Source organism: Babesia bovis, chromosome 2, assembly GCF_000165395.2.
Source record: "Babesia bovis T2Bo chromosome 2, whole genome shotgun sequence".
Classification (NCBI taxonomy): Eukaryota; Apicomplexa; class Aconoidasida; order Piroplasmida; family Babesiidae; genus Babesia; species Babesia bovis.
Genome location: NC_010574.1, coordinates 1676419 through 1696481, shown reverse-complemented (window position 1 = coordinate 1696481; position 20063 = coordinate 1676419). Strand labels below are relative to the sequence as shown.

Genomic DNA, 20063 nt, shown 5'->3' with positions numbered 1-20063 from the left:
AATATAAGCAAGATCACTCATCTCTGAGTGCCTTGAGATGTAACATATAAGGGTTGGCAATACCGATATCCGCAAGTTGTTTCCGGATAGTTTCTGCAAGACTCTGCAGCTTTTCAGCTACATCACCAAGATTGTGAGCGCGCAAGGTGTCGTATGCTGATTTATCATTAGCGATATGTGGAGGTAATGGGCTGTTATCTTCCGATGGTTGTGCATCTCTGTATAACATCATACTACTTTCTTCATTATCAGAACTGGACCTAGATACCAAACCTTCACTTTTGCAATCTATTTCCTCATTTGGGAACAGTTTGTGTGAATTTGCACATTCATAGTATACGTCCTCGTTAGATTGCAACTCCAGTTTATCGATCAGCTCTACCGAAACATCGAATTTCATTGAGGCCATTACAATATCCATCCAATCTTTGTCATTGCTGTTCTTATTGGGATCGTTTGTAAGGTTTTCACAATTTGAATAGTATGCATCCTCCACTAATTTCACCCCCTTGTTCTCCAATGTTTGCCCGAAGCCTAAAGAGTATTGACTAACTCGTTAGTAGAGTTGAAATACCTGGTATTAGCTCTATAAAATTCCAGCTTTCTGCCTTTTGTGCGTGTCCATATTTTATGACTTTCATAATATCTGCCACATCGTTTATAGTGAGTAGATATGGTTCGAATTGCTTTAATCTACATAGAACAAATCTGAAAATAACAATCCATCCCTCGGCGAAAAACGAGTCCCACAATCGTGCCTAAAAACAACATGATCAGAACTTATACAGTACGTACCAAGGGTTTAATTGGGATTGAGTTGGCGCACAGTGTCATTAACCAGTCTGATGCGATCATTGGTATATGGACCCCGACGTTTCTCAGGTGTTCCGTTAATTTGGGAACGTGGTCTTGCATACACTTTTCAATGATGTCGCATCTTTTAAACACTCCAGGCAGACCCTGGAGAAACATGCACCTGCAGTCGTACATGTACATCATTGACAAAAACGACCAGAAAGCCTGTTCTTCTGTGCTGTGCCATAACAGATTGGCTACTATAAAGTTTAGTCCTTGCACATATCCTACTTCTGGATCAAAGAAGGCATATGCCAAGAGTATCCTTCTCAACATTATCCTACCATATCTGGTATAGAACCTAAGCGATGGGTATGTTCTTCGAATGTCCAGCATGATAGCTGTTGTTGTTTTCTGTCCTAGTACTATATCAGCCACTGTCATTTTAACACCATCTATGGTTACTTTTTCATCGAGATATTCCACTAGATTCCAATATACACCTGGTTTCCTCAACATGGCTGACTGGCAACACTTCAGCCACCAATAATTGAATCTAGCACATTTTTCGACCTTTACACGTTTTACTACACTCTGCGATTCACCCTTGTTAGTTGGTGGAGTAGTGACCGTAACGGGTTTTAACTTGATACGTGCGCAATGGCATTGTGGCATAGTAGGTACCATGTTGTATGTAGCTGGGTGTGCCACCAAGGGTTTTTTACCAAACCCAAATATATCAAAAATGGAAAATATAGAGCTCGATTCATCTTGTTGCGATGTGTCCGTATCCCGATTTTGGTTATCTGCAGAAGTACTGGATGACTTATTTCCAGCCTCGCTTCCGTTACAGCACAGTTCAGTCATATGAACCATTTTGTTCATGCAATTAATATCTAAAATGCATCTGAGGTGTTAGGAGCCATGATAAAAATATATGTTACGATTTAAAATATTATTTTCTTCACATTACATTAATGTCGTATGTTCCCTGTAGCGCCGCGTTGTGCATGGAGTTATAGTTATATCATCCCCCAACTGCGACACATAATCATTATGTTTGTAATTATAGATTAAATATACATTTATTAATTGGCTCATAATGCCTGATGTTGAGGCTCAACTAGAAGCCCTGTCTGAACTTCGTTTCGACATCAAGAGCCTAGACGACAACTTCACGTTAAAATCTCGGTTGTCTACATCTGTAGATGCACTATGTGCGTTTATACGGGATGATATTCAGGAATGGTCATTGGTCAATGAGTTTGAACGGGTCCATCAATTCTTATGTCAAGTATTTGATGATGAACTACGCGCTGCCAATGCTTCCGTAGACGGTTGGTTCTTATACACATTTATATTCCGAGCCACTTTATTGTGGTAGAATTACCTGGATGTGTATATGAATATATTTTATACGTAATTCATTGTAGCCATTGCGTCATAATTCTCTGTACCACCTTGATGTTAATCTAGTATACTCATATCGTTACATGTTGAAACATATGCGTGCCTTTATAACTGTGTTTTGGTTTAGTGTAATTGTTTTTTTCCGGTCAATATGTAATAAGTTATATACAACTGATTTCTCGGGTGTCTCTTTTCAAGAGAACTGTTTTGATCAATGCTGATACATACATAGGTCTCAAGAAAGAACTAGAGGAAGCCGAAGCAGAACATCGCAAGCTGACTGCGGAGCTAGATGAGATCGAGAGTTCATACAACAACGGTATGTCGTTAGCTGTATGCACTCATTTATGTGTAGTTAACGATGAAAGTTCTATGCTACAGGCCCAGCAAGCTAGCTCTTTGATTGAGGAAGCTTTTGCTTTAAGTTATGCTTATGAAGAATCTATACTAGACGAGGAGAGTTCCCGACACCAGGAAAAGTTACTGTCTGACATCGCAACGATCGAAAAAGCGTCTGATGCTGACGCTGAAGAAAGGGACAGGTATGCCTGTTTATTGTTATGTTGTATGTATCTCTAGGCTGCTGTATGAATTTTTGACGTCATCGCTTAACATTACTGTTGTTAGTGCTAATGATAAGGAGGTCCAATTTGCTCTTCTCAATGAGCCGGAGGACCGTAGTACACAAACTTGGGACTTAGTCACCGTGAAGACAAGTGAAATGGACTTACCTGCCACTAGTAAATATCTTTGGAGTTTGATTGAACGGACGTTCCAGCATAGTGGAGAGGAGTCTATAACGAACCCCGTATTGGACACCGTTAGGTTATCGCTATAGTTATTGTATAGAAACAAGTTATTTTAAAATCATTTGTTAGTACCTATTACGATAAAAGCACAGTCATGTGATGGTTAGGTGTGCCACCAGCAATTGGTTATACTTGCGCCTGTGTATTGCGCTTCTAGATTGTGGACGTTTCTGCTGTCCACTTACTACTATCCGGAGGTGAGTATGACACCAATCAGCGATACATCTTGGTAAACATGAATATCTTAGGCTTGGAAACATGTTTTATGCGGTTTAACATTATTATACGAGCGGTGTATAATGCCATGTGTGCTATAGTGAGTTATTTGTACTACCTGTCTGCGTCCCTAGCACTGATAGTGGAAAGCTGGATCCTGCACTTATCTAGTTCCTTTTGTAAAATCTTGTTTTTGTTTTTCAACTCGACATTGTCATTTCTTGTGCCTTCTAGTACTGCCAGTGCAGCTGATATCCGTGCTGATGCATTTTGTTCATTTTTAAATATTTGTTCTTCCATGTCTAACATTGTATCCCGCATTGTGCGTATTTCCATTTCTTGGTCACGAATGGTTGATTTATACCCGTCGATTTGAGCTGACAGTGCATTGCACTGCTTTTCCATCTTACACAGGTGGCTATTCTTCTGTTCAATGTCTGAATCCTTCTGGATTATTTGTTTCTTTAATGCATCAATTTGGCCAATCAAGTACACAATTTGTTTCTGGTATTCTTTATCTAGGGCAACTTTAGTTTCCATTAGTTTTTCATCAAACGTTTGTTTTAGCTTCTGCATGGATATGGAAAATGACTGCCTCTCTGCAGTTGTGGCTTCAAGTTGCATTTCCAGTTGGGCTATGCGTGATTTATATGACTCACATTCTTGCATATGTTGTTTTATTTCATCATCTTTCTGCATTTGAGTTCGTTCCATTTCTAATAGTTTGTTATTTAGGGTGATGCACTCCATTTGTGAGTGTTCATACTTTTCTTGTATTACATTTATGGTTGCCCCTAGTTCATGGTTCTGCTCTATAGCTAGTGCCCGTTGTCCTCTATCAAGTTCAGACTTCCATTCTTCCAGCATATCAACATGTTTTACCATTCTGGCTATGATCTCATCACGTTCTGCAAGCTGCATTTTAAGTACATTAATTATACGTTCGGAACGCTCTAGTTTATAATCTATTATTTTTACGGCACTTTGTGTTCCTGTAGTCGTTGTGGACTGTTTGGGTTTGGATATATTTTGCGAAGAGTCCATGAGACTATTGAGGCTCCATGCTGCCAGCCATTCATTTGATGCCATGGCAGTTTCTTGGTCGAAAGACAAAACGAGTTGGCTATCGATATCATGGTTATTATATGAAACTACAGTTTGATCTTCCACGGGTCGTAACGACCCAGCGTATTTTGTTAATATGAAATTTTGTTCCTTTGTATTTTCCATGGTACTTTGAATAATCCCATCTTCTAGTACGTTGGCCATGTTCCGTTCGTCCATCAATTTGTCTATCGTATTTTCAATAGTCTGTACATTGGAATCCGTTGCTTTTTCAAAAAGGTATGCATCATCACTATTGTTTCCATTGTTCATATCCCGTGTAGTGTGTAAGGGACAGCATTTTGTGGTCTCATCTCGGTGTTTAGAGGTGTCATCAACAGTTCCCATCTTCTTGTTAATAACACATTCACCATAACATAATTCTTTGGGTAAACATGACCCTTTCATGGCGCACCGTGCGTACACACTAATGTACGCTTAAAAGGCACTTTTGTAGTTCCGCAAGTTCTATAACGCCATTATTGTTGATATCTACTTCTGCAATCATTGTTTCTATTGGCACAGAGTTAAATTCCTTTCCCATACAGGCTCTTAAAGCTGTAACATCGAAACGTCCATTTCCCAAGGATTCCATTTTGTGGTATATCCTTGTTACCGCTTGTAAATCTATATCCGAATAATATCCGTATACTGAGGTGACAAATTCAGTATAATGCATGGTAGGTGTTCCTCTGAAAGCGATAGTGTCAAATATTCTGTCTATGTCTTCGTCATCGATAGTCCTGAACCGTCGCACTGCTTCGGCAAACTCCTCTAGTGAAATGGTGCCACTGAGTGACTTATTTATGGCAAAGAAGAGTCGATATGCGTTAGGGTGTATTTTCCTATCAGTCTCCATGACACATAATGCCAGCAACGCTCTGTAGAATGCTGGTTTGTTACTGAACTCAATTATATGGTCAACGATCTCTTTTGTCAGGACCGTATCATCGAATCTCTGCAACTCTTCATTTAGCCACGGATGTTTCAGCGCTTCTATAGCAGAAGCACGTTTTGAACTGTCTCTGTTTAGCAGGTATGTTATGAAATCTTTTGCTTCATCTGTTATTTTCACCCATCTGACCCCTTCAAATCGGAGTTGTCCTTTCTTTATCTTCCATAATATTTCCTTGTCACCTTCTCCATTGAACGGTGGTGATCCTGAAAGCAACATATAAACGATAACACCTGTACTCCATACATCACACTTTTCGCTATAGGAGCCATCTATTACTTCTGGATCTACATAATAAACAGTCCCATGTGTTCCTGCCATTGGCACTCCATCTTCATAGAGTCTTGAGAATCCAAAATCAATCATTTTTAGTAATGCTCCCATGTCTTGCGTGGCAAAAACCCAGTTTTCCAACTTTAGGTCTCTGTGGCATATGCCGTTGTTATGCAGGTAGTTAATGGCCAACAACATCTGTACGGTTACTGATTTAGCATATCCTTCGGCAAATCGTTTATACTTTTCCAGTCGATCGTATAATTCTCCACCATTGCAATGCTCCATGAGTAGATGGCACGACCCCGGTTCTTCATATACTTCGTGTAAGAATGCTATATTTGGGTGGTCTAGTTGCGTGTATATTGCGATTTCATTATATGTACTGATCAATCTTTTCCTGAATTTAAAATCTGTCTTGAGTGTTTTTAATGCAAATGTTCGGTGTGACTTTTTATCAACAGCTTGATGCACTGACCCACCCACTCCAACACCAATTGCATCCGATATGACACTATAATTCTCTGTTATATTTGTCCATGTGACTATCCTAGATCGCCAAAGGTCTCTGGTTAACATCATATCTCGTAGTCCAGGGTTTACATGGATCCTATTGTTTTCGTATATACTGTCATTAGATTCCTCTGTTAGAGACTCATGGTCAACACAACTATTCAATTGTTCTGCTTCCCAATCATTGTTCTCTAATGATTGGCCTTTATGATCCGATTCTATGTCATTATTTGTTTTATTAGATGGTAGATTGATAATCTTGACTAAGCGTCCTAAACGACAAACGAATGCATCGCATATTTTCGGTATGTGATGTAATTTACTAGGAGATATAGCATCATCATCCCCTTTCCTATCAACACCTCTGTTACTTTGGTGTTGTCTATGCTCTTTCGGGATAACACTGCCATGTGAGCAGCAATTTCCCATGTTAGAGTATAATTAGTCTCGATGTGTACAGCATTTGTGTGTTTGTTAATGTCTCTGTCTATGTATGTACTACAGCGCCCATCAACATAGTAACCCTCCTTGGGTTCATTTGTTCCAGTCCATATTAATATGGATCCTTCCTAGGGATAAATATGGATTTCGATAAAGGTTTACACACAAATAACAAATACCACTCGCTTGTTGACAGTCTTCTGTTTGTGGATGCTGTGCCTGTGGAGTTAGAATCTAGGATCCGCGAGTTAGTGTGCGAGGAGAAGCGCAGGATTCTTGATGAGTGCAATGGCCATGAGTCAGATGTATTGAATAAATACATAGAACCACTGGGAGCAGTTCCCGACTGCTCATCATCAGGTCATATGTATCATGAAGCTGTGGATCACTGTGCTAGGGGTATGTTGTTTTAAGTTTAGTGCTATTTTGCAATATAGGCGAGCATATCCAGGCTCTGGATCTAGAGAAATATTCTGGTTTTAGCCATTTAGATGACATTGACGAAAGGAAGGGGCATATTTCAGTATTGAGTGAATATGCCCAAGGGGCTTTGTTGAACCTTGAGCTTATGGATCGTTATAAGGAATCGGTTTGGTTGCGTCATTTGGATGATTTGACTGATCTAAAACAAAGGTATGTTCAGACTATTTATGCTAGTATTCATTGACTTTCAGGATGAGTACAGAGCAATCTCGGCTGGAATGTGCCATTGAAGCAATGAACAAGGCTCGAAAACTATCTAACATTGAATGGGCTAGTCGTATACGTTCGTTATCGCAGGAGTATGATGATTATCAAAAGAAGTAGGTTTTTATTTGTATCTAATTCATCCCTGTGCACAGGAATCGTGAGTTGTTGGTAGCTATAGAGCGGTTGCAGAATGGAGTAGCTTTATCTACTGGATGATAATGTGCTAGCGTTGGGAAAGTCAATTTGATTTGTCAAGATGTGGTTGATATTCATGAGGTTTTTTGCCGGAAGAACAGCTGGCTTTTGTATGATCATTGTGGTAGACATGTTGTTATTTCTATCGGTTTACACGTCAAGTTGCGTCTTATCGTATCAAGTATGCATTACATGGTACCATCACAAACCCGAGGTACTAGGTTAGCAGGTATCTTCGATAACGGGTTCCAATTGTTATCACAAAGTGATCTATGATTGCTCTTGTTCAGAGTATCTTATAGGTATTGCGATTTGCAACATCTATACTTAAAGAGGTGATACTTCTGTTGTGATCCACCGACCATGGGATGACCTGTTTTGGGGATTTAAGTAGTCCGTGTACTGGGTGCTCTAAAATGATGCATATAAGTATATACGTTATATTAAACGTGATATGATGCACTAATGGTCTTGAGGACTTCTTGGCAACCTCCAGCAGTCACCCGATCAACAGGGTGGCAGCTTTATATCAACGCTTGCTTGAAACTACAGCTTTATTAATCATTTACATTCTTTTGATAGTGTGGGGAATAGTGGTTGATTTAGCGTAATTTAGATGTTCGTATACTCTGTTATTTCATCACCATACTTGGTTCCACCCGCTGGTAAGGCTTCCTGACAGATTGTCAGAGTTAGGCTTCCAGAGCACTTTAATACCATAATAAGCCATGATAACTGTTATACAATAGTGTTTTTAGCATTGGAATATCATTTCTAAGTGTTTTTATTTTGACTTATAACAGGTGATGTGGTAGATGTATGCTTTGTGGATGCTGCGCAATTGAGAACACCCTGTTAACTCGGGAAGTACTATCGCAACGATAGAGAAGCATATTTGTGGTATGATTTACGTTATAACTGTTCTTTAGCCAACATGGATGCTGACATTGCGGAGGGGGCAGTTACCACTAGTGGTGATGTGGCTGAGGGATTCCTGGAATCAGATTCTTATCGATTTTTGTTTATCATATGTTTTATCACAGGAGTGGCATTATCTGTTGCACTAGTGGTATATTCGATATGCTGGAAGGCAACGAATAACCCCGGAGGATATTCCCATATCTCTAAACCTTCTTTGAGCACTCTTATTCTACTCTGCTACACTGGATTATACATATTAGGATATTATTGTCATTACCTCAAAACCACGTTCAGCAACTGCCAGCGTTGGTTCTTTGGTTGTGGATTTGGGATGGTCCTTTTCTCTTGGATGAGTTTAATTGCTGCTTATACCGTTGAGAATTCTCATTTATTTGGGTTTGAATCAGATGATGGAAAAAAGATAATGCCAACTGTTATCACAATTATATTGCAATTATTTCAGCTGATCGCTTTAGTCGGGTTCATTGTATGCGCCACCAAACAACATTGTTTCGGGAAGTGTATTACTACGCCTAGGATCGTGTTCTATGCTGTAGGAATACTGACTGCTTTGTGGCTATTAGGTTGTTTCGGTGCATATACCATAAAGCTTTTATTAAAACTTTCGTCCTCTGGGACAGGAGGTAAATCGCCTATCGAACCGCTAATGGAGATTACGATCGCAATAAAAGATCTAATGCCGATAAATTTCATTATTCTCATTGCCCTCTCTATCAGTGCTTATCAGATAAACCTCTGCTGTGTACCTTGGTCCGAGTGTGACTTAGTATTCATCATGATGACTGGCATTACCCTAGGGCTGTTGCTCACCCTGATTATTTCTGCTCATGACAGTAAAACCAACGATCATAATATTAGATACACTTTGGCATGTCTGGTAAATATAGCTACTATACTACTCCTGGTGTTAATCCACTTCAAGGAACCACTGTCACAGTATTGGGCCAAGGACCGATTGGCTTGTGGAATACTGAGCTTGTTGTGTATGTTGACCTGGTTGGGTGTGGCAGGCTTTAATGACAATGAGATCTCAGGGAAGCCATGGTTCTACTGCCTAGTCGTGTACGGTTTGATTACATTTGTTGGTGCTCTATACTATGGCTTCCGTAGTGGGCTGGTCAAGGATTCAATGACTTCTACTAAAAAGTGGTTCACTAAGAAGTGTGATTCCAAAAAGCTCCAGGGGTCTGAGAAGGCTCCTGGAGGGGCTGCAGAAACCGTTGAAAACACAGACAGTACCGTTGGTGAGGCACCAGAGGCTCCTGGTGCCAACGCATCCACGGACGACAATGCCTCTACATAAAACCGTTGTGAATCATGTTTTTACCATATTACTTAGATTATTATGGTATATGATAGCTGTTTTTGAAATAAATTATTGCCTGCGCTGCACGATTGCATTGCAAACTTTAGTATACAAGTAGATTTAATTGTATTATCACCTCCTTTGTGGTTGGAAGTATTTCAGCACAGTCCTGGTCAAATTGCTGTATCCAGATTGTACGAAGGAAGGTACCGATGGGTGTGAAATAACTTTCCAGATCACGCCTGTTACATGTGGATGCCATGTTACGTTACTTACTGTTAAGCTGGGAGAATGCACCTATAAGGTAGACATCGTTCATTGCCACCTTGAGTTTGATGAAGTTGGTGTACAACACCAGGCTCATAATGCTCGACACGCTTGTAAACATTGCAAATAACATGTGAAACAATATTGCCGCTTCCATAGTTCCACGTATTCCAAGTATATTTACAGTATGTTTATCCAGCTGTTGCCATAATGGCTTGATACTATCGGGTCTGAGGAATGATGAGTATATGATATGCCACAATTAATTGTAGCAAATAGCAAATACCAGTCTCATGCTTTTCACTAACGAGTAATGACTCCAACTTACATCATGTTTTTCGGGATATACTTATTGTACTGCCTGTGTAGTTTTTGTAGTCCCAGTAGACATGTCAGGAGCTGTGGTCCCATGATGACTAGTGTCTTTGGTGTATTGATTATAGAGAGTCCATATGTCAGGTAGTGTAGATTATCATCCATCAGGAGTATTCTTGCGTATTCAATGGACCATGACGGTTTCCCCTTGTCTTTGAATAGGGCGATCAACAAGAACATGAAGAAGCTCGTCATGTAAGCGAATCCAACGGGCTTAATTAAATGATTAGCGTTTTGTATACAACTTACCAATAGTATTCTCGGGGGAATCAATTTGGCTAGTCTGAAGAATACCAGTATCACTGTTGAGGCGATGAAAACAAGCCTGGCTGCCAATTCCAGCTTGACTAGTAAATCTATTGTCATGGTAAACGACATGGTGGTCTTTGCGTTATTGGTTGTAGTTGGCTTCTTGTTATTGTCTGGAATGGATATACCACTAATGAGCCTAGACATACCTTCTGTTGCAGTTGTAGATTTGTTAGTACTTGTGTATTCGATATCTCCGACAGTTGAATCCGCAGGTAGTTTTGGATTCTATGTTACGTTCTACACGGTGTATCATTGACTTACTACATGGCGTTTAAACCAGGTTCGTTTATATTTGGGTACTTTATTAGGCGGTGGTGTTGGAAATAGGTTATTGTAATAATGCTTCCAATCGTTTGAATTTTCCCAATTGTATTCTAGGTTCTTTATTATTGTACGTTGTTTTTGTCTTACCTAGGAATTCCTTCTCTGCGTCAGTGAGATTATGCGTCATTTTATACTGACACTTGCGTGTTGACGCCACTGGGTGTTAAATTATCAATGTGTGTACTTTAAATGTGTTATACCCTCAATTATCAATGGGTATAAGTCCGTATCACCACATGTATACGCCTAGTTACATATTTCTATAGCAGGTGTTCCGTATACGCTACTTTTCAATAACTAGTGCCAATATAGTCACAAAATGTAAGTAATTACTGAGATTATATTGTAAGTATACCCCTGCATTTACCCCAGGGGTAGTTTACTGAACGTTTAGTCGTTCCTGGATACCTTCCTCAGTTTATAGCCGAGTGGTAACCAGACTTTAGTGGCAACAGTTCCCTGTGTAACCATACTAAGCGATATTTGCTTTGATTTGCGATTAATTACTTGGAAGGCACCATTGTTTTAACGTGTATGTACTTTGTCGAGACATTCCCAGTATACGATTGCATTTCCACGTATAACTACCATTCCTAATCTTGTCTGTTCATCGCCTTCTATTTGTAGCGCGTTGTCCAGTACTACGTTCATGAATGTATCGTATCCTCTGAGAACTCCTACAACGTGCCTAGATCCGGTTAGATGTACTGCACAATGTATAAATATTTATATATTTATGTGTTATATTTAAGGGTGATTATTTGGTAGTTAACTATTGCAACGTTGAATAATGGGCTTCGCTAAGCACACCTACCGTCTAGTCGTTTTTCCATGTACCGGCGCAAGTCCGGGCCTCCAATGGAACCTCCAGCCATTTTATAGTGGATATTAATCTATAATATTATATGAATTCGTTTAATTTCAGTTTAGTGGGGGTATACTGGATGAGGCCTCTAGGACTGTACAACTAGCATGACCAGGTGTTCCATGAATGTCTTTAGTGACACATCATCGGTATTGACCACTTGTGCATCATCAGAGTAGTCGTTGAGTCCTGACTTGTGTGTTTGTGATGGGTTAACCTTTGCCAGTAGGAATCTTGCTTGGCTTCCACCTTGGTTACACAATATAAACTTGGGTGTAGGGAACCTTTCGCTTAGTATATGGTTTGCATCGGTGGCCGGTGCCTGTAGCAATTCCTTGAAATGTGCGTATTCAGGCTTTTCTTGGAATCCTTGTTCACGCCATTGGTGTATCATATCACCGTACCATATGATGACGTGGAAGAACGAATCCAGCATCAGTATAACATTTTGCTTGAGTGACACTGCATCTAGTAAGACAGGGTGTGGCGTTGGATTCTCGAATGAGTATTCCAGCAGTGCGGGTTGTATCATGATTAGGCTGTTGATTACATTTTCTCTCATGAATACTGTCCTGTAGAATGCCGTTTCATCCGGGCTTGCGTTGAACGTTTGTAGGAAGTGTGACCTCCTGAGGTGGTACATGAACTGTGGGTATATTGAGAATTCGCTAGCCAATCTGAATGTATGCGCATCATTCTTTTGGTAGTCTGCGAATTTGGAGATCAGGTTAATCAAGCTCTTGTCCAACCAGCGGAGCACTGACATTGAATCTTCGGTTTCGCTTTTATAGAATGCATATCTTGCCATGAGTACTGCTGCGGTTTCCTGGTCGAATCCGCGTGCCAGGTCTGCCAGGCTTGGCTGTGCGTATTTACAGCTGAACGATGTAACCCTGAGTCTCTTTTGTCCGTTTGAGTGTATATATGTAGTTTGGAACTGTATGAATGCAGATTTCCCTGCATTTTCTGATTGTCTTGATTTATCTTTCGATCCTCCTCCTAGTGAGCTTATAGCGTTGGTGATGACTGACGCTGCAGAGCTGCTTCCGTCTGTCACATCGAAATAGAATGCCAATGTTGATTTTGGGTCTATTACACCTACATTCCATTCTGTGGTTCCCCCTTCTCCGATGACCTTATCTGACACGTTTGGTCCTTTTTTGTTTGTACTGCTACATCCGCCCATAACACCGCTTACTTTCAATTCTTTTGTGCAGAACACTTCCACTTTAGCGCAGTATCCGTGTTTTAGGTGTCCGTTAGCATCTAGGCTGAATACATTCTTGAGTGAATCTTTAAATACGTTCATAGAGAATGAATCACTCATGACCATGTGACCTCCCGTTTTATCACAACATACTTTCATTTCATACAGTCCTGATTGGTCCAGTGCGCATGCAAATATATCAATTGCGTGGCAGTTGCTGGCACATCTGTTAGCCACTGTACTGTAGAAACTCAGTGCATCCTTAACGAATCTTGCGTTATGATGCTCCTTCTGTAGGTCTAGGTGGTGTCTAATAGACTGTGCCAAGGATAGATCCACTATTTTTCCTGGTCCGAATGTACAGGCACCTCCTGTGAACAGCATGGCTCTTGCTCCTCTGTTTGGGCATACTACTTCCATGACAGCTACTGCTACACTGAGTGCTGAACCTGTACATCTGCTTGGTCTTGAGTTTTGCGCTACTGGCCAAGGATCTGGCGACAACCGTTCGATAAAGGTGTTGAGGGTAAACTCGCATTGTGATAGCGGTTGTATATATCTATTTTGTTGCTGTGCAAGGTTGATTGTTTTTTTGAGGTATTCTGCATCATGATGGTGTGCTCCTTTAAGTACCTGGCACATTGGTATGTCAGACTCTCTGAGATCGTGTAGTTTCACTACTGATCCGTATGTAATCAATCCTACTTGTACATCCTGCGGCAGCATACTGATAACCTGGGACTTTATGTATCTATTTTGTGTATCATACCTGTTGCAGTGAGTCCTTGAGTTGGTCCAATTCCTCTTCACTTATGCAGGTATCTACTACGAATATGAACGTCGGTAGGAATGTTCCTCCAGTCACTGTTGATGGTATGACATATTCCATGGTAAGGTTCACCAGCTCTGATGGTAGGTTATCTGGCGATATGTGTTCGGCATATGACTGTGGCAGTGGATTTCGTTGCATTGTGATTGGGCACGTCCATGTTTTTGCTCTGAAATCTATATGGCACATTGGATTTAGGAAGACTCCACTGTGTCTGCATCTTAATGGTGAGTATTCCACCAGTGGTATTTTGCTAGTGCTTTCTGGGTTTTCTTGTTTAAGTGGTGTGTAGAGGCATCCTACTGGTACTTCTGCTTTTGCCTGTTCTTCACTTGAGCATGGCCATATATTCCAGCTGAACCTAAGGCCGGTTGCGGCTTCCAGTTCTGTGAAATCCATATTTCCCTGCTTTATTTTTAGGTATAACTCAGGTGTATACCCTGTATTGTTATGCCTAGCAGAAGGCTGTGTGTATGGTTACTAACATTAAGTGGCTTTGGTGTTTCCTTCTGTCTTTTATGGAATCGTGTATTTAGTCTCGAGCCCCCACGGCATATGCTATCTGTGTGTGCTAGTGATTTAAAATTTATAGTATTTTGTCTATATTAGCGTATAGAGCGGATGCCATCATGGCTACGTTGAAATTATCTATTCCGGGGCATCCTGCTTCGACTATGGTCGTTGCCATTGCCACTGCTGCCGCGGCAGCTGCGTGCGCACATTTGAGTTTATTTCCGTATTTTGCGTACATGCTTGCGCCCAGCGCTAGCAGGGTGGTAACAAAGAATGCGAAGCTTCCTCGAATTGACTTTTGATTGCATTTCATCTTGTTTGCTTTGTTACCTGCGAGTGCTGCTGCTGTGTCTGCCAGTGTTACTACTGCCAATCCCAGGAATGCTTCTATGAACTTCAAGCTGCGTTTTTGTAAGATTTCCATCCACAGCGGTACTCCAGCGGCTAGTATGAGCCATGCGTGTGGTAGTACCATATTACGTACGGTATTATTTTCTCCGAATGTATTGTATATTTGCGTTAATCCCTTTTGCATTTTAGTTGGCATATATCCGTGGAATCTGACGAGTTCAACTACCATCATTGCTACGAACAGTATGTATAGTGTGATTGCCAGTAGCAGTTGCTGTAATCATGTTATTGCTGTGATAATGTAGCTTACCTGGCGAGTGTATATAGCCACTGCTGCATTGATCATTAGCAGCATGTGGAACATCTTCCTCATGATGATGACCATTGTTGACTTTTGGTTGTTGTGCTTGTGGGCGTTGCCGTTTAGCGTTTGCGCTTTGCCATATACTATCGCTACGCATAGCAGTGTATTAGCAGTCCATATACCCAGTGTGATTGCGGCATTTTTACTAGTGAATTGCCTGATTAGGTATTTGAACGGCACGAGTCCCATTTTGTATCCCTTTTCATTTGTTCCCCAGGACACGAAGCTGTATATACATGGTATCAGTACCATTATTCTTGTTGTTATTGACATTTTTCTTTTGATACATGACCTTGGGAATGAATTTGAGATGCCTTCTGTTACTACTACAGCCAATAGTATCATTAAGAGGTATCCCTACGTTAACTGTGTTTATCTGTTTGTTATCTTACCAGGTATACGCAGAAATCCACGAGTGGCATCATACTTGGTGAGAAGTTACGCACGTATCCACCGGCGGCTAGGTGTAGTCCTATAGTCACCAACTGGGCGATTACAACGGAGTCTGCGATATCCAGTGACCTGTCAGTGTATGTATTTCCGTTGGGGAACGTTAACATACTTCGTCAGGTCATCACGCAGGTACTCGTGGACCAGTGCTTGTATGATTGTTAGGAATATGATTCTCCTGCCCAGTACGTATTCAAATAGGTAGTCCGATAAGAAGAAGGAGAGCACTGCGGCGAACAGTATAGCTACGGTATCGAACATGAATATATCCAGTAGGCAGCACAGCAACGATCCGAAGAGCAGCACTTCTGGTATTACGGAGCCCTTTCTTGGTATAACTGCAGCTAGGAACAGTGGTAGCATTAAAGTGTTTAGGTATGGCACAATGCTGTTATTTTTGTATATTGCACTTTCCACATCATGTTTGGTGAGTTGTTGCATTCTCAGTCTTTTCATTCTTTGGTATTTCTTTTGGTTGAACTTGCGTAGTACTATACACACTGTGGACACACTAGTGTTTAAACTTACGTATTCCTAGCATTAGCGTCACTACAAGTGCGTATAATGCGGTGTGTAGCATTCCATGATGGAATTGCCTATAGATTAGTGCCACAACTAATGCCAGCAGTGAGCAGTCCAGGGTGACGAAGGTGGCTGTTTAAATTGTTTTGATTGATTCAATTTACTTACCGAAACATCGCTTATGATTCAAAATCTCGATAAACATTTTCTCAGCCCTGTCTACAAGAGTTTTATCAGTAAGTTTTTTTGAGTTCCATGGGGGTAGTCGCCGATGTGTATGTATGATTGTGCTTCTTGTAAGTACACCAACATTTGTTTTTATATATACATTTAGTCCGATGGATGATAAGAAATCATCACCGGTTCTTGTACCGGCTGATGTGACGATTTGTGAGAGTTTATACTCTACTGGTAATCGTCATCTTCCTTTTTTGGAGCGTTTTGGGTTATTACTTACTCCTGAGCCATGGCGTTTTACATTTTCTCGTAACGGTCGTCGTGACCTTGAATCTGTTTTGACTAAGAGTTACGGGGACAATGACGATACCATTACGGAGATATTGAAGACTCGTCAGGAATCTGTACGTAAGCAGGTATGTTAGATGTTATATTTTAAGTATCTATAGGTTTGTGCTCGTACTTTTAATTTTTTTGGCACTGTTGGTTTGGGCGCTTTGACATTGTATTCTCTGAGGTACCATTCTATTAAGACCAAGGTTCTCGTTATGCCATTTGCTACTTATGCTGGTTCATTACTTGGTCGTGCATTTGGCGATTGCTATTTTGGTCGTTGGGAGGAGTATGGTCGTGAGCGTGCTCTTGGTGATTTACCTGGGAAGCGTTACATGACAGAGTCTGAAATTAGATCGTACAGTAACTGAGTTGTAAATTTTTTGTAGCACTGCGTAATATTCCTCTTTATGTTTGAAAATGTGTATATTACATTAATGTAGTCACATTTGTTGTAATTCTATCATGGATTTTACAACTGCGTTAATTATCTCTATTAAACTTCATTGCTATATTCCACTTCGTGTATTGTGGACATGGGCTTAGCCAAGCACAGCGGTTAGCATGATGGCGTATTGACTTCGTTTTTGTTGTAATGACATGAGTTGTTCATAGCAATCTTGGAATTTTTCCTTTCCATCATCGATTGCTTTAAATTTCTCGTTTATTTGTTTTTGCAAATGTTCAATTTGTGCATTGCAATAATTTTTGAACAACGTTTTATATTGCTTCAGGATGTGTTCCAGATTGTCTACTGTAATTCCTTCTGATTCTAGTTCATTTTGCCTTTTGGTTACTAATTCCAACAGTTCCTGGTTTTTATTGACTGCTGCTATTATCTTTAGTGCTGTAGTTTCATTTTCTTCTGTAATTTTATGTAGTTCTTTGATGAGTGGTGTCATTTCAGGTGTATTTTGTAGCATTTTCCAGCGTATATCTTGGTTGGATATTAGATAATCCATTTCATCATTGCTAGCCTTTTTAATTGCTTCCATAGCTCCTTTTGGTGGATTCCAGCATGCATTTAATACCATTTCATTAACTTGTATATCATATTTCTCTGTATCATGGTTAGTACAGGGACTTGTTCCATCAAAATCCCATGTGCTAGATACAATATTACCGTTTGGGCTTTGTAAATCATGTGGCCTTACACTTCCTAGAGTGCTACATTGGCATTTGGAGCTGTTTCCTGAGTTAGCGGTGCTAATGATTTGCGATGTAGCATCCAGTTGTATTGGTGCTACATGCTTGTTATGGACTTCCTGCAGTTGCTCTATGAAGGCACTGACAAGTTCCACTGCATGTAGCGATTCCGCCCATGGCGGCAGTCTGTTCGTTGTTAACTTATATATATATACTTACTGTACATTGCCTTTATCATCTGCCCATGGGTGTGATATTGGGTTGACTAGTTTTAGAAGTACTTGTTTATTAGGGTACGACAGTGGTATTTTAACTTCCAGTGTTGTTTTAATCCGTTCGTTGTTGACTTCCAGTGGTAGTTTGTATGTCGTGGAGAATGGTCCTTTAGATTCGACTATTATATATAATAGCACATATATGATACTTACATCCTTTAAACTTTGTCTTCAAGCGCCATATTGTTTCACTTCTATCGTATATCATTTTGGACGGTTGACTTTTGCTTTGCGGTATTAACACATTGTCTATATGTTAATTTTCTTATGACTAGTCTATTGTCGGCTTGTAGAGCTATACAATGGCTGTATAACACATTGACGTGCTTTACTATATATAATCACTTTTTATGGTTAATCATGACGACATCATTGTCGGTTCAGTTCCCACACACGTGCTGTCGTTTGTAAATGCATGGTTTATTTTTGTTATTATTGTGTATTTTGTATACACATTAATATTCTTTATATTCTTGTGTAATATTTAATATTATTGTTTCCCCTATACACTCTTTTGGGTTGGATGTGTTATGTTAATTTGGATATACTCTGATATATTGATGCTGATTCTATATATTCCTTATAGCCATAATGGCTATTGTTAGTGTTTATTTATTTGCCATCAGCACTTATTTGGTTGTGTACGTTCGTTTTTGTTATAGGTAGGTAAAGATGTTATGTATTGTTTATATTTCACAGTTCTGCACAACTTGGGCCTAATTCTGGAGTTATTCCTGAGAACTTATTAAACAATCTTTCTCAATTAGTATCGCAATCATCTTTGGAGCTTGAGGTGGTTACCTAATTTATTTTGTCTTATGTCTTCAGGACTTCAAGAAAGCTTTGAAACGTTCCCGTGAATCCTTAGAGAAGTATAAATCACTCTCTGTTTCTAATTTTAAGTTTGATAACTCCATATTTGGCCAAAAGACTTCTTTATCTTCTGGGACTAAGGGTGTTATTAGTGGACCAAGTCGTTTTACTCAGAGCGCTTCTACCGAGCCTGTGGTTGCTGACGAGATCCGGTTAGTTGTTTATGGATCTGACTCATTCTCTATGCAGGAGTGCTTTATATTCTACTCAGCCTGTTAGTGATCCCCCTCAGGCTACCGTTACTGTTGACGCTTCGGAGGTACTTTTACAATATCAATGTCCATTTGTTGTAGGACCCTGTATCTGTTGTTAAGAACGCTGAGGAGGTTGCTACCTTCAGTGACGACGGCACTCGTGACTTCTTTGAGGTTTGTATCCATTTGGTAGATTAACTGTTCACAGGAGGAGCTTTATCGTATGAAGCGTGAACTGGGCACTACTCGTCGTATGGATAGTGTTCGTAACGTTGCTGGTGTATTATCTCGTGAGATTGGTCGTCTTATGGTTCATAAGTCTGGATCGTCTGAGCGTGTTCCTGAGTTTATTAAGAGGTGTGTTCGTTTGTTGTTCCATACTATAGCTTGTAGCAAACCCGTTGAAAACACTAGCGTCTTGGACTGTGCTTGCTGCAGTTAGTATGTACCATGGTTTGGTTATTTTCTTATATTAAGGACGCTTTTAAGCGTTGTGAGGATGCTGCTTGTCGTGATGAGCATGACCCTTCGCTTGTTGCTAGTGCTACTGGTACCACTCTCCCACCAACTCGGTCTGAACTAGGCAGGGCTGGTTGGTTGTATTTACATTCTCTGGCTGCAAATTTTCCTGACAATCCGGTATGTTATTATGTTATTTGTTATATGCTCCAGACTGAGTTAGACTCCCTTCGTGTTAAAGCTTGGTGTTATTCCTTTGCTGAGCTTTATCCATGTCACATTTGCAAGGACGGTTTGGTTGAGATATACAAGCGCATTCCTCCGGTAACTGACAACCGTCGTCAGTTTCTGTTATGGACACACGATCTACACAATGCAGTAAACCGTGACTTATCATATCCGGTTTTTAATGCTACTTATGAGGACTTGCTGCGCAAGTACGGGCCTGGTGGCAACGTATAAATAACTGCCAATGAATTTGATTAACCCATATACTGGCTGTGTAACTCTAATTGGATATCGTTACTGTTTTATGGTTGAAATTCATATGATTATTACGATATACAATATGTTAACTA

General features: G+C 40.2%; 14 protein-coding genes across 14 annotated transcripts; 6 read left to right on the top strand and 8 right to left on the bottom strand.

The window, feature by feature from the left end:
* Window positions 1-11: 11 nt before the first annotated feature.
* BBOV_II007670 (Rab-GTPase-TBC domain family protein) lies at window positions 12-1776 on the bottom strand. Its single transcript, XM_001610235.2, has 3 exons — window positions 796-1776; window positions 575-758; window positions 12-534 (listed from the first exon to the last, which is right to left on the bottom strand). Exons 1-3 carry the CDS (start codon window positions 1678-1680, stop codon window positions 14-16), a joined length of 1590 nt encoding a protein of 529 aa, XP_001610285.2. The 5' UTR covers window positions 1681-1776; the 3' UTR covers window positions 12-13.
* Window positions 1777-1876: 100 nt separating this feature from the next.
* Window positions 1877-3069, top strand: BBOV_II007660 (uncharacterized protein). Its single transcript, XM_001610234.2, has 4 exons — window positions 1877-2132; window positions 2438-2524; window positions 2561-2747; window positions 2785-3069. The coding sequence occupies exons 1-4, from the start codon at window positions 1898-1900 to the stop codon at window positions 3041-3043; spliced, it is 768 nt and encodes a 255-aa protein (XP_001610284.1). The 5' UTR covers window positions 1877-1897; the 3' UTR covers window positions 3044-3069.
* A 244-nt stretch (window positions 3070-3313) lies between these two features.
* On the bottom strand, window positions 3314-4724 carry BBOV_II007650 (uncharacterized protein). Its single transcript, XM_001610233.2, has one exon. It carries the CDS (start codon window positions 4680-4682, stop codon window positions 3345-3347), a length of 1338 nt encoding a protein of 445 aa, XP_001610283.1. The 5' UTR covers window positions 4683-4724; the 3' UTR covers window positions 3314-3344.
* On the bottom strand, window positions 4710-6546 carry BBOV_II007640 (calcium-dependent protein kinase family protein). The gene has a single exon (XM_001610232.2). It carries the CDS (start codon window positions 6502-6504, stop codon window positions 4762-4764), a length of 1743 nt encoding a protein of 580 aa, XP_001610282.1. The 5' UTR covers window positions 6505-6546; the 3' UTR covers window positions 4710-4761.
* A 98-nt stretch (window positions 6547-6644) lies between these two features.
* BBOV_II007630 (uncharacterized protein) lies at window positions 6645-7838 on the top strand. Its single transcript, XM_001610231.2, has 4 exons — window positions 6645-6915; window positions 6954-7149; window positions 7191-7319; window positions 7359-7838. Exons 1-4 carry the CDS (start codon window positions 6657-6659, stop codon window positions 7420-7422), a joined length of 648 nt encoding a protein of 215 aa, XP_001610281.2. The 5' UTR covers window positions 6645-6656; the 3' UTR covers window positions 7423-7838.
* A 258-nt stretch (window positions 7839-8096) lies between these two features.
* Window positions 8097-9683, top strand: BBOV_II007620 (putative integral membrane protein). The gene has a single exon (XM_001610230.2). The coding sequence runs from the start codon at window positions 8336-8338 to the stop codon at window positions 9644-9646; it is 1311 nt and encodes a 436-aa protein (XP_001610280.1). The 5' UTR covers window positions 8097-8335; the 3' UTR covers window positions 9647-9683.
* A 19-nt stretch (window positions 9684-9702) lies between these two features.
* Window positions 9703-11160, bottom strand: BBOV_II007610 (uncharacterized protein). The gene is made up of 7 exons (XM_001610229.2): window positions 11015-11160; window positions 10865-10977; window positions 10750-10828; window positions 10541-10713; window positions 10245-10504; window positions 9926-10146; window positions 9703-9891 (listed from the first exon to the last, which is right to left on the bottom strand). The coding sequence occupies exons 1-7, from the start codon at window positions 11052-11054 to the stop codon at window positions 9782-9784; spliced, it is 996 nt and encodes a 331-aa protein (XP_001610279.2). The 5' UTR covers window positions 11055-11160; the 3' UTR covers window positions 9703-9781.
* Window positions 11161-11384: 224 nt separating this feature from the next.
* BBOV_II007600 (putative small nuclear ribonucleoprotein G) lies at window positions 11385-11810 on the bottom strand. The gene is made up of 2 exons (XM_001610228.2): window positions 11742-11810; window positions 11385-11634 (listed from the first exon to the last, which is right to left on the bottom strand). Exons 1-2 carry the CDS (start codon window positions 11800-11802, stop codon window positions 11453-11455), a joined length of 243 nt encoding a protein of 80 aa, XP_001610278.1. The 5' UTR covers window positions 11803-11810; the 3' UTR covers window positions 11385-11452.
* Window positions 11811-11812: 2 nt separating this feature from the next.
* On the bottom strand, window positions 11813-14320 carry BBOV_II007590 (Sec23/Sec24 trunk domain family protein). The gene is made up of 2 exons (XM_001610227.1): window positions 13769-14320; window positions 11813-13734 (listed from the first exon to the last, which is right to left on the bottom strand). The coding sequence occupies exons 1-2, from the start codon at window positions 14225-14227 to the stop codon at window positions 11881-11883; spliced, it is 2313 nt and encodes a 770-aa protein (XP_001610277.1). The 5' UTR covers window positions 14228-14320; the 3' UTR covers window positions 11813-11880.
* An 86-nt stretch (window positions 14321-14406) lies between these two features.
* On the bottom strand, window positions 14407-16254 carry BBOV_II007580 (uncharacterized protein). Its single transcript, XM_001610226.2, has 6 exons — window positions 16197-16254; window positions 16035-16160; window positions 15619-15997; window positions 15449-15578; window positions 15003-15413; window positions 14407-14966 (listed from the first exon to the last, which is right to left on the bottom strand). Exons 1-6 carry the CDS (start codon window positions 16231-16233, stop codon window positions 14415-14417), a joined length of 1635 nt encoding a protein of 544 aa, XP_001610276.2. The 5' UTR covers window positions 16234-16254; the 3' UTR covers window positions 14407-14414.
* Window positions 16255-16350: 96 nt separating this feature from the next.
* Window positions 16351-16922, top strand: BBOV_II007570 (uncharacterized protein). The gene is made up of 2 exons (XM_001610225.1): window positions 16351-16621; window positions 16655-16922. The coding sequence occupies exons 1-2, from the start codon at window positions 16367-16369 to the stop codon at window positions 16907-16909; spliced, it is 510 nt and encodes a 169-aa protein (XP_001610275.1). The 5' UTR covers window positions 16351-16366; the 3' UTR covers window positions 16910-16922.
* Window positions 16923-17042: 120 nt separating this feature from the next.
* Window positions 17043-18312, bottom strand: BBOV_II007560 (uncharacterized protein). The gene is made up of 3 exons (XM_001610224.2): window positions 18113-18312; window positions 17904-18078; window positions 17043-17870 (listed from the first exon to the last, which is right to left on the bottom strand). The coding sequence occupies exons 1-3, from the start codon at window positions 18165-18167 to the stop codon at window positions 17081-17083; spliced, it is 1020 nt and encodes a 339-aa protein (XP_001610274.1). The 5' UTR covers window positions 18168-18312; the 3' UTR covers window positions 17043-17080.
* Window positions 18313-18506: 194 nt separating this feature from the next.
* BBOV_II007555 (uncharacterized protein) lies at window positions 18507-19503 on the top strand. The gene is made up of 7 exons (XM_051767520.1): window positions 18507-18621; window positions 18659-18752; window positions 18788-18984; window positions 19022-19091; window positions 19126-19200; window positions 19235-19383; window positions 19420-19503. Exons 1-7 carry the CDS (start codon window positions 18551-18553, stop codon window positions 19466-19468), a joined length of 705 nt encoding a protein of 234 aa, XP_051623807.1. The 5' UTR covers window positions 18507-18550; the 3' UTR covers window positions 19469-19503.
* On the top strand, window positions 19455-19969 carry BBOV_II007550 (Erv1 / Alr family protein). The gene is made up of 2 exons (XM_001610223.2): window positions 19455-19665; window positions 19699-19969. Exons 1-2 carry the CDS (start codon window positions 19477-19479, stop codon window positions 19945-19947), a joined length of 438 nt encoding a protein of 145 aa, XP_001610273.1. The 5' UTR covers window positions 19455-19476; the 3' UTR covers window positions 19948-19969.
* Window positions 19970-20063: the final 94 nt, after the last annotated feature.

What these genes read in the sequence shown, in the direction of transcription:
- BBOV_II007650 (XM_001610233.2), bottom strand. Translation starts at nt 4,682, where the DNA reads ATGGGAACTGTTGATGACACCTCTAAACACCGAGATGAGACCACAAAA.
- BBOV_II007570 (XM_001610225.1), top strand. Translation starts at nt 16,367, where the DNA reads ATGGATGATAAGAAATCATCACCGGTTCTTGTACCGGCTGATGTGACG. An exon ending in AGGAATCTGTACGTAAGCAG is followed by an intron (nt 16,622 to 16,654) that starts GTATGTTAGATG and finishes AAGTATCTATAG; the next exon opens with GTTTGTGCTCGTACTTTTAA.
- BBOV_II007555 (XM_051767520.1), top strand. Translation starts at nt 18,551, where the DNA reads ATGGCTATTGTTAGTGTTTATTTATTTGCCATCAGCACTTATTTGGTT. An exon ending in AATCATCTTTGGAGCTTGAG is followed by an intron (nt 18,753 to 18,787) that starts GTGGTTACCTAA and finishes TTATGTCTTCAG; the next exon opens with GACTTCAAGAAAGCTTTGAA. An exon ending in GTGGTTGCTGACGAGATCCG is followed by an intron (nt 18,985 to 19,021) that starts GTTAGTTGTTTA and finishes TTCTCTATGCAG; the next exon opens with GAGTGCTTTATATTCTACTC.
- BBOV_II007580 (XM_001610226.2), bottom strand. Translation starts at nt 16,233, where the DNA reads ATGTTTATCGAGATTTTGAATCATAAGCGATGTTTCG. An exon ending in GAATCATAAGCGATGTTTCG is followed by an intron (nt 16,161 to 16,196) that starts GTAAGTAAATTG and finishes CAATTTAAACAG; the next exon opens with CCACCTTCGTCACCCTGGAC. An exon ending in GACGCTAATGCTAGGAATAC is followed by an intron (nt 15,998 to 16,034) that starts GTAAGTTTAAAC and finishes CAGTGTGTATAG; the next exon opens with TACTACGCAAGTTCAACCAA.
- BBOV_II007600 (XM_001610228.2), bottom strand. Translation starts at nt 11,802, where the DNA reads ATGGCTGGAGGTTCCATTGGAGGCCCGGACTTGCGCCGGTACATGGAA. An exon ending in CATGGAAAAACGACTAGACG is followed by an intron (nt 11,635 to 11,741) that starts GTAGGTGTGCTT and finishes TACATTGTGCAG; the next exon opens with TACATCTAACCGGATCTAGG.
- BBOV_II007590 (XM_001610227.1), bottom strand. Translation starts at nt 14,227, where the DNA reads ATGGATTTCACAGAACTGGAAGCCGCAACCGGCCTTAGGTTCAGCTGG. An exon ending in TCAAGGACTCACTGCAACAG is followed by an intron (nt 13,735 to 13,768) that starts GTATGATACACA and finishes ATAAAGTCCCAG; the next exon opens with GTTATCAGTATGCTGCCGCA.
- BBOV_II007620 (XM_001610230.2), top strand. Translation starts at nt 8,336, where the DNA reads ATGGATGCTGACATTGCGGAGGGGGCAGTTACCACTAGTGGTGATGTG.
- BBOV_II007660 (XM_001610234.2), top strand. Translation starts at nt 1,898, where the DNA reads ATGCCTGATGTTGAGGCTCAACTAGAAGCCCTGTCTGAACTTCGTTTC. An exon ending in TGCCAATGCTTCCGTAGACG is followed by an intron (nt 2,133 to 2,437) that starts GTTGGTTCTTAT and finishes ATACATACATAG; the next exon opens with GTCTCAAGAAAGAACTAGAG. An exon ending in CGAGAGTTCATACAACAACG is followed by an intron (nt 2,525 to 2,560) that starts GTATGTCGTTAG and finishes ATTTATGTGTAG; the next exon opens with TTAACGATGAAAGTTCTATG.
- BBOV_II007610 (XM_001610229.2), bottom strand. Translation starts at nt 11,054, where the DNA reads ATGACGCATAATCTCACTGACGCAGAGAAGGAATTCCTAG. An exon ending in TTCCCCCGAGAATACTATTG is followed by an intron (nt 10,505 to 10,540) that starts GTAAGTTGTATA and finishes CATTTAATTAAG; the next exon opens with CCCGTTGGATTCGCTTACAT. An exon ending in TATATCCCGAAAAACATGAT is followed by an intron (nt 10,147 to 10,244) that starts GTAAGTTGGAGT and finishes ATCATTCCTCAG; the next exon opens with ACCCGATAGTATCAAGCCAT.
- BBOV_II007560 (XM_001610224.2), bottom strand. Translation starts at nt 18,167, where the DNA reads ATGATATACGATAGAAGTGAAACAATATGGCGCTTGAAGACAAAGTTT. An exon ending in GAAGACAAAGTTTAAAGGAT is followed by an intron (nt 18,079 to 18,112) that starts GTAAGTATCATA and finishes TATATATAATAG; the next exon opens with TCGAATCTAAAGGACCATTC. An exon ending in GATGATAAAGGCAATGTACA is followed by an intron (nt 17,871 to 17,903) that starts GTAAGTATATAT and finishes AACAACGAACAG; the next exon opens with ACTGCCGCCATGGGCGGAAT.
- BBOV_II007630 (XM_001610231.2), top strand. Translation starts at nt 6,657, where the DNA reads ATGGATTTCGATAAAGGTTTACACACAAATAACAAATACCACTCGCTT. An exon ending in TTGACTGATCTAAAACAAAG is followed by an intron (nt 7,150 to 7,190) that starts GTATGTTCAGAC and finishes ATTGACTTTCAG; the next exon opens with GATGAGTACAGAGCAATCTC. An exon ending in TATGATGATTATCAAAAGAA is followed by an intron (nt 7,320 to 7,358) that starts GTAGGTTTTTAT and finishes CCCTGTGCACAG; the next exon opens with GAATCGTGAGTTGTTGGTAG.
- BBOV_II007640 (XM_001610232.2), bottom strand. Translation starts at nt 6,504, where the DNA reads ATGGGAAATTGCTGCTCACATGGCAGTGTTATCCCGAAAGAGCATAGA.
- BBOV_II007670 (XM_001610235.2), bottom strand. Translation starts at nt 1,680, where the DNA reads ATGAACAAAATGGTTCATATGACTGAACTGTGCTGTAACGGAAGCGAG. An exon ending in CAATCCCAATTAAACCCTTG is followed by an intron (nt 759 to 795) that starts GTACGTACTGTA and finishes TGTTGTTTTTAG; the next exon opens with GCACGATTGTGGGACTCGTT. An exon ending in TTTTATAGAGCTAATACCAG is followed by an intron (nt 535 to 574) that starts GTATTTCAACTC and finishes AATACTCTTTAG; the next exon opens with GCTTCGGGCAAACATTGGAG.
- BBOV_II007550 (XM_001610223.2), top strand. Translation starts at nt 19,477, where the DNA reads ATGGTTTGGTTATTTTCTTATATTAAGGACGCTTTTAAGCGTTGTGAG. An exon ending in CAAATTTTCCTGACAATCCG is followed by an intron (nt 19,666 to 19,698) that starts GTATGTTATTAT and finishes TATATGCTCCAG; the next exon opens with ACTGAGTTAGACTCCCTTCG.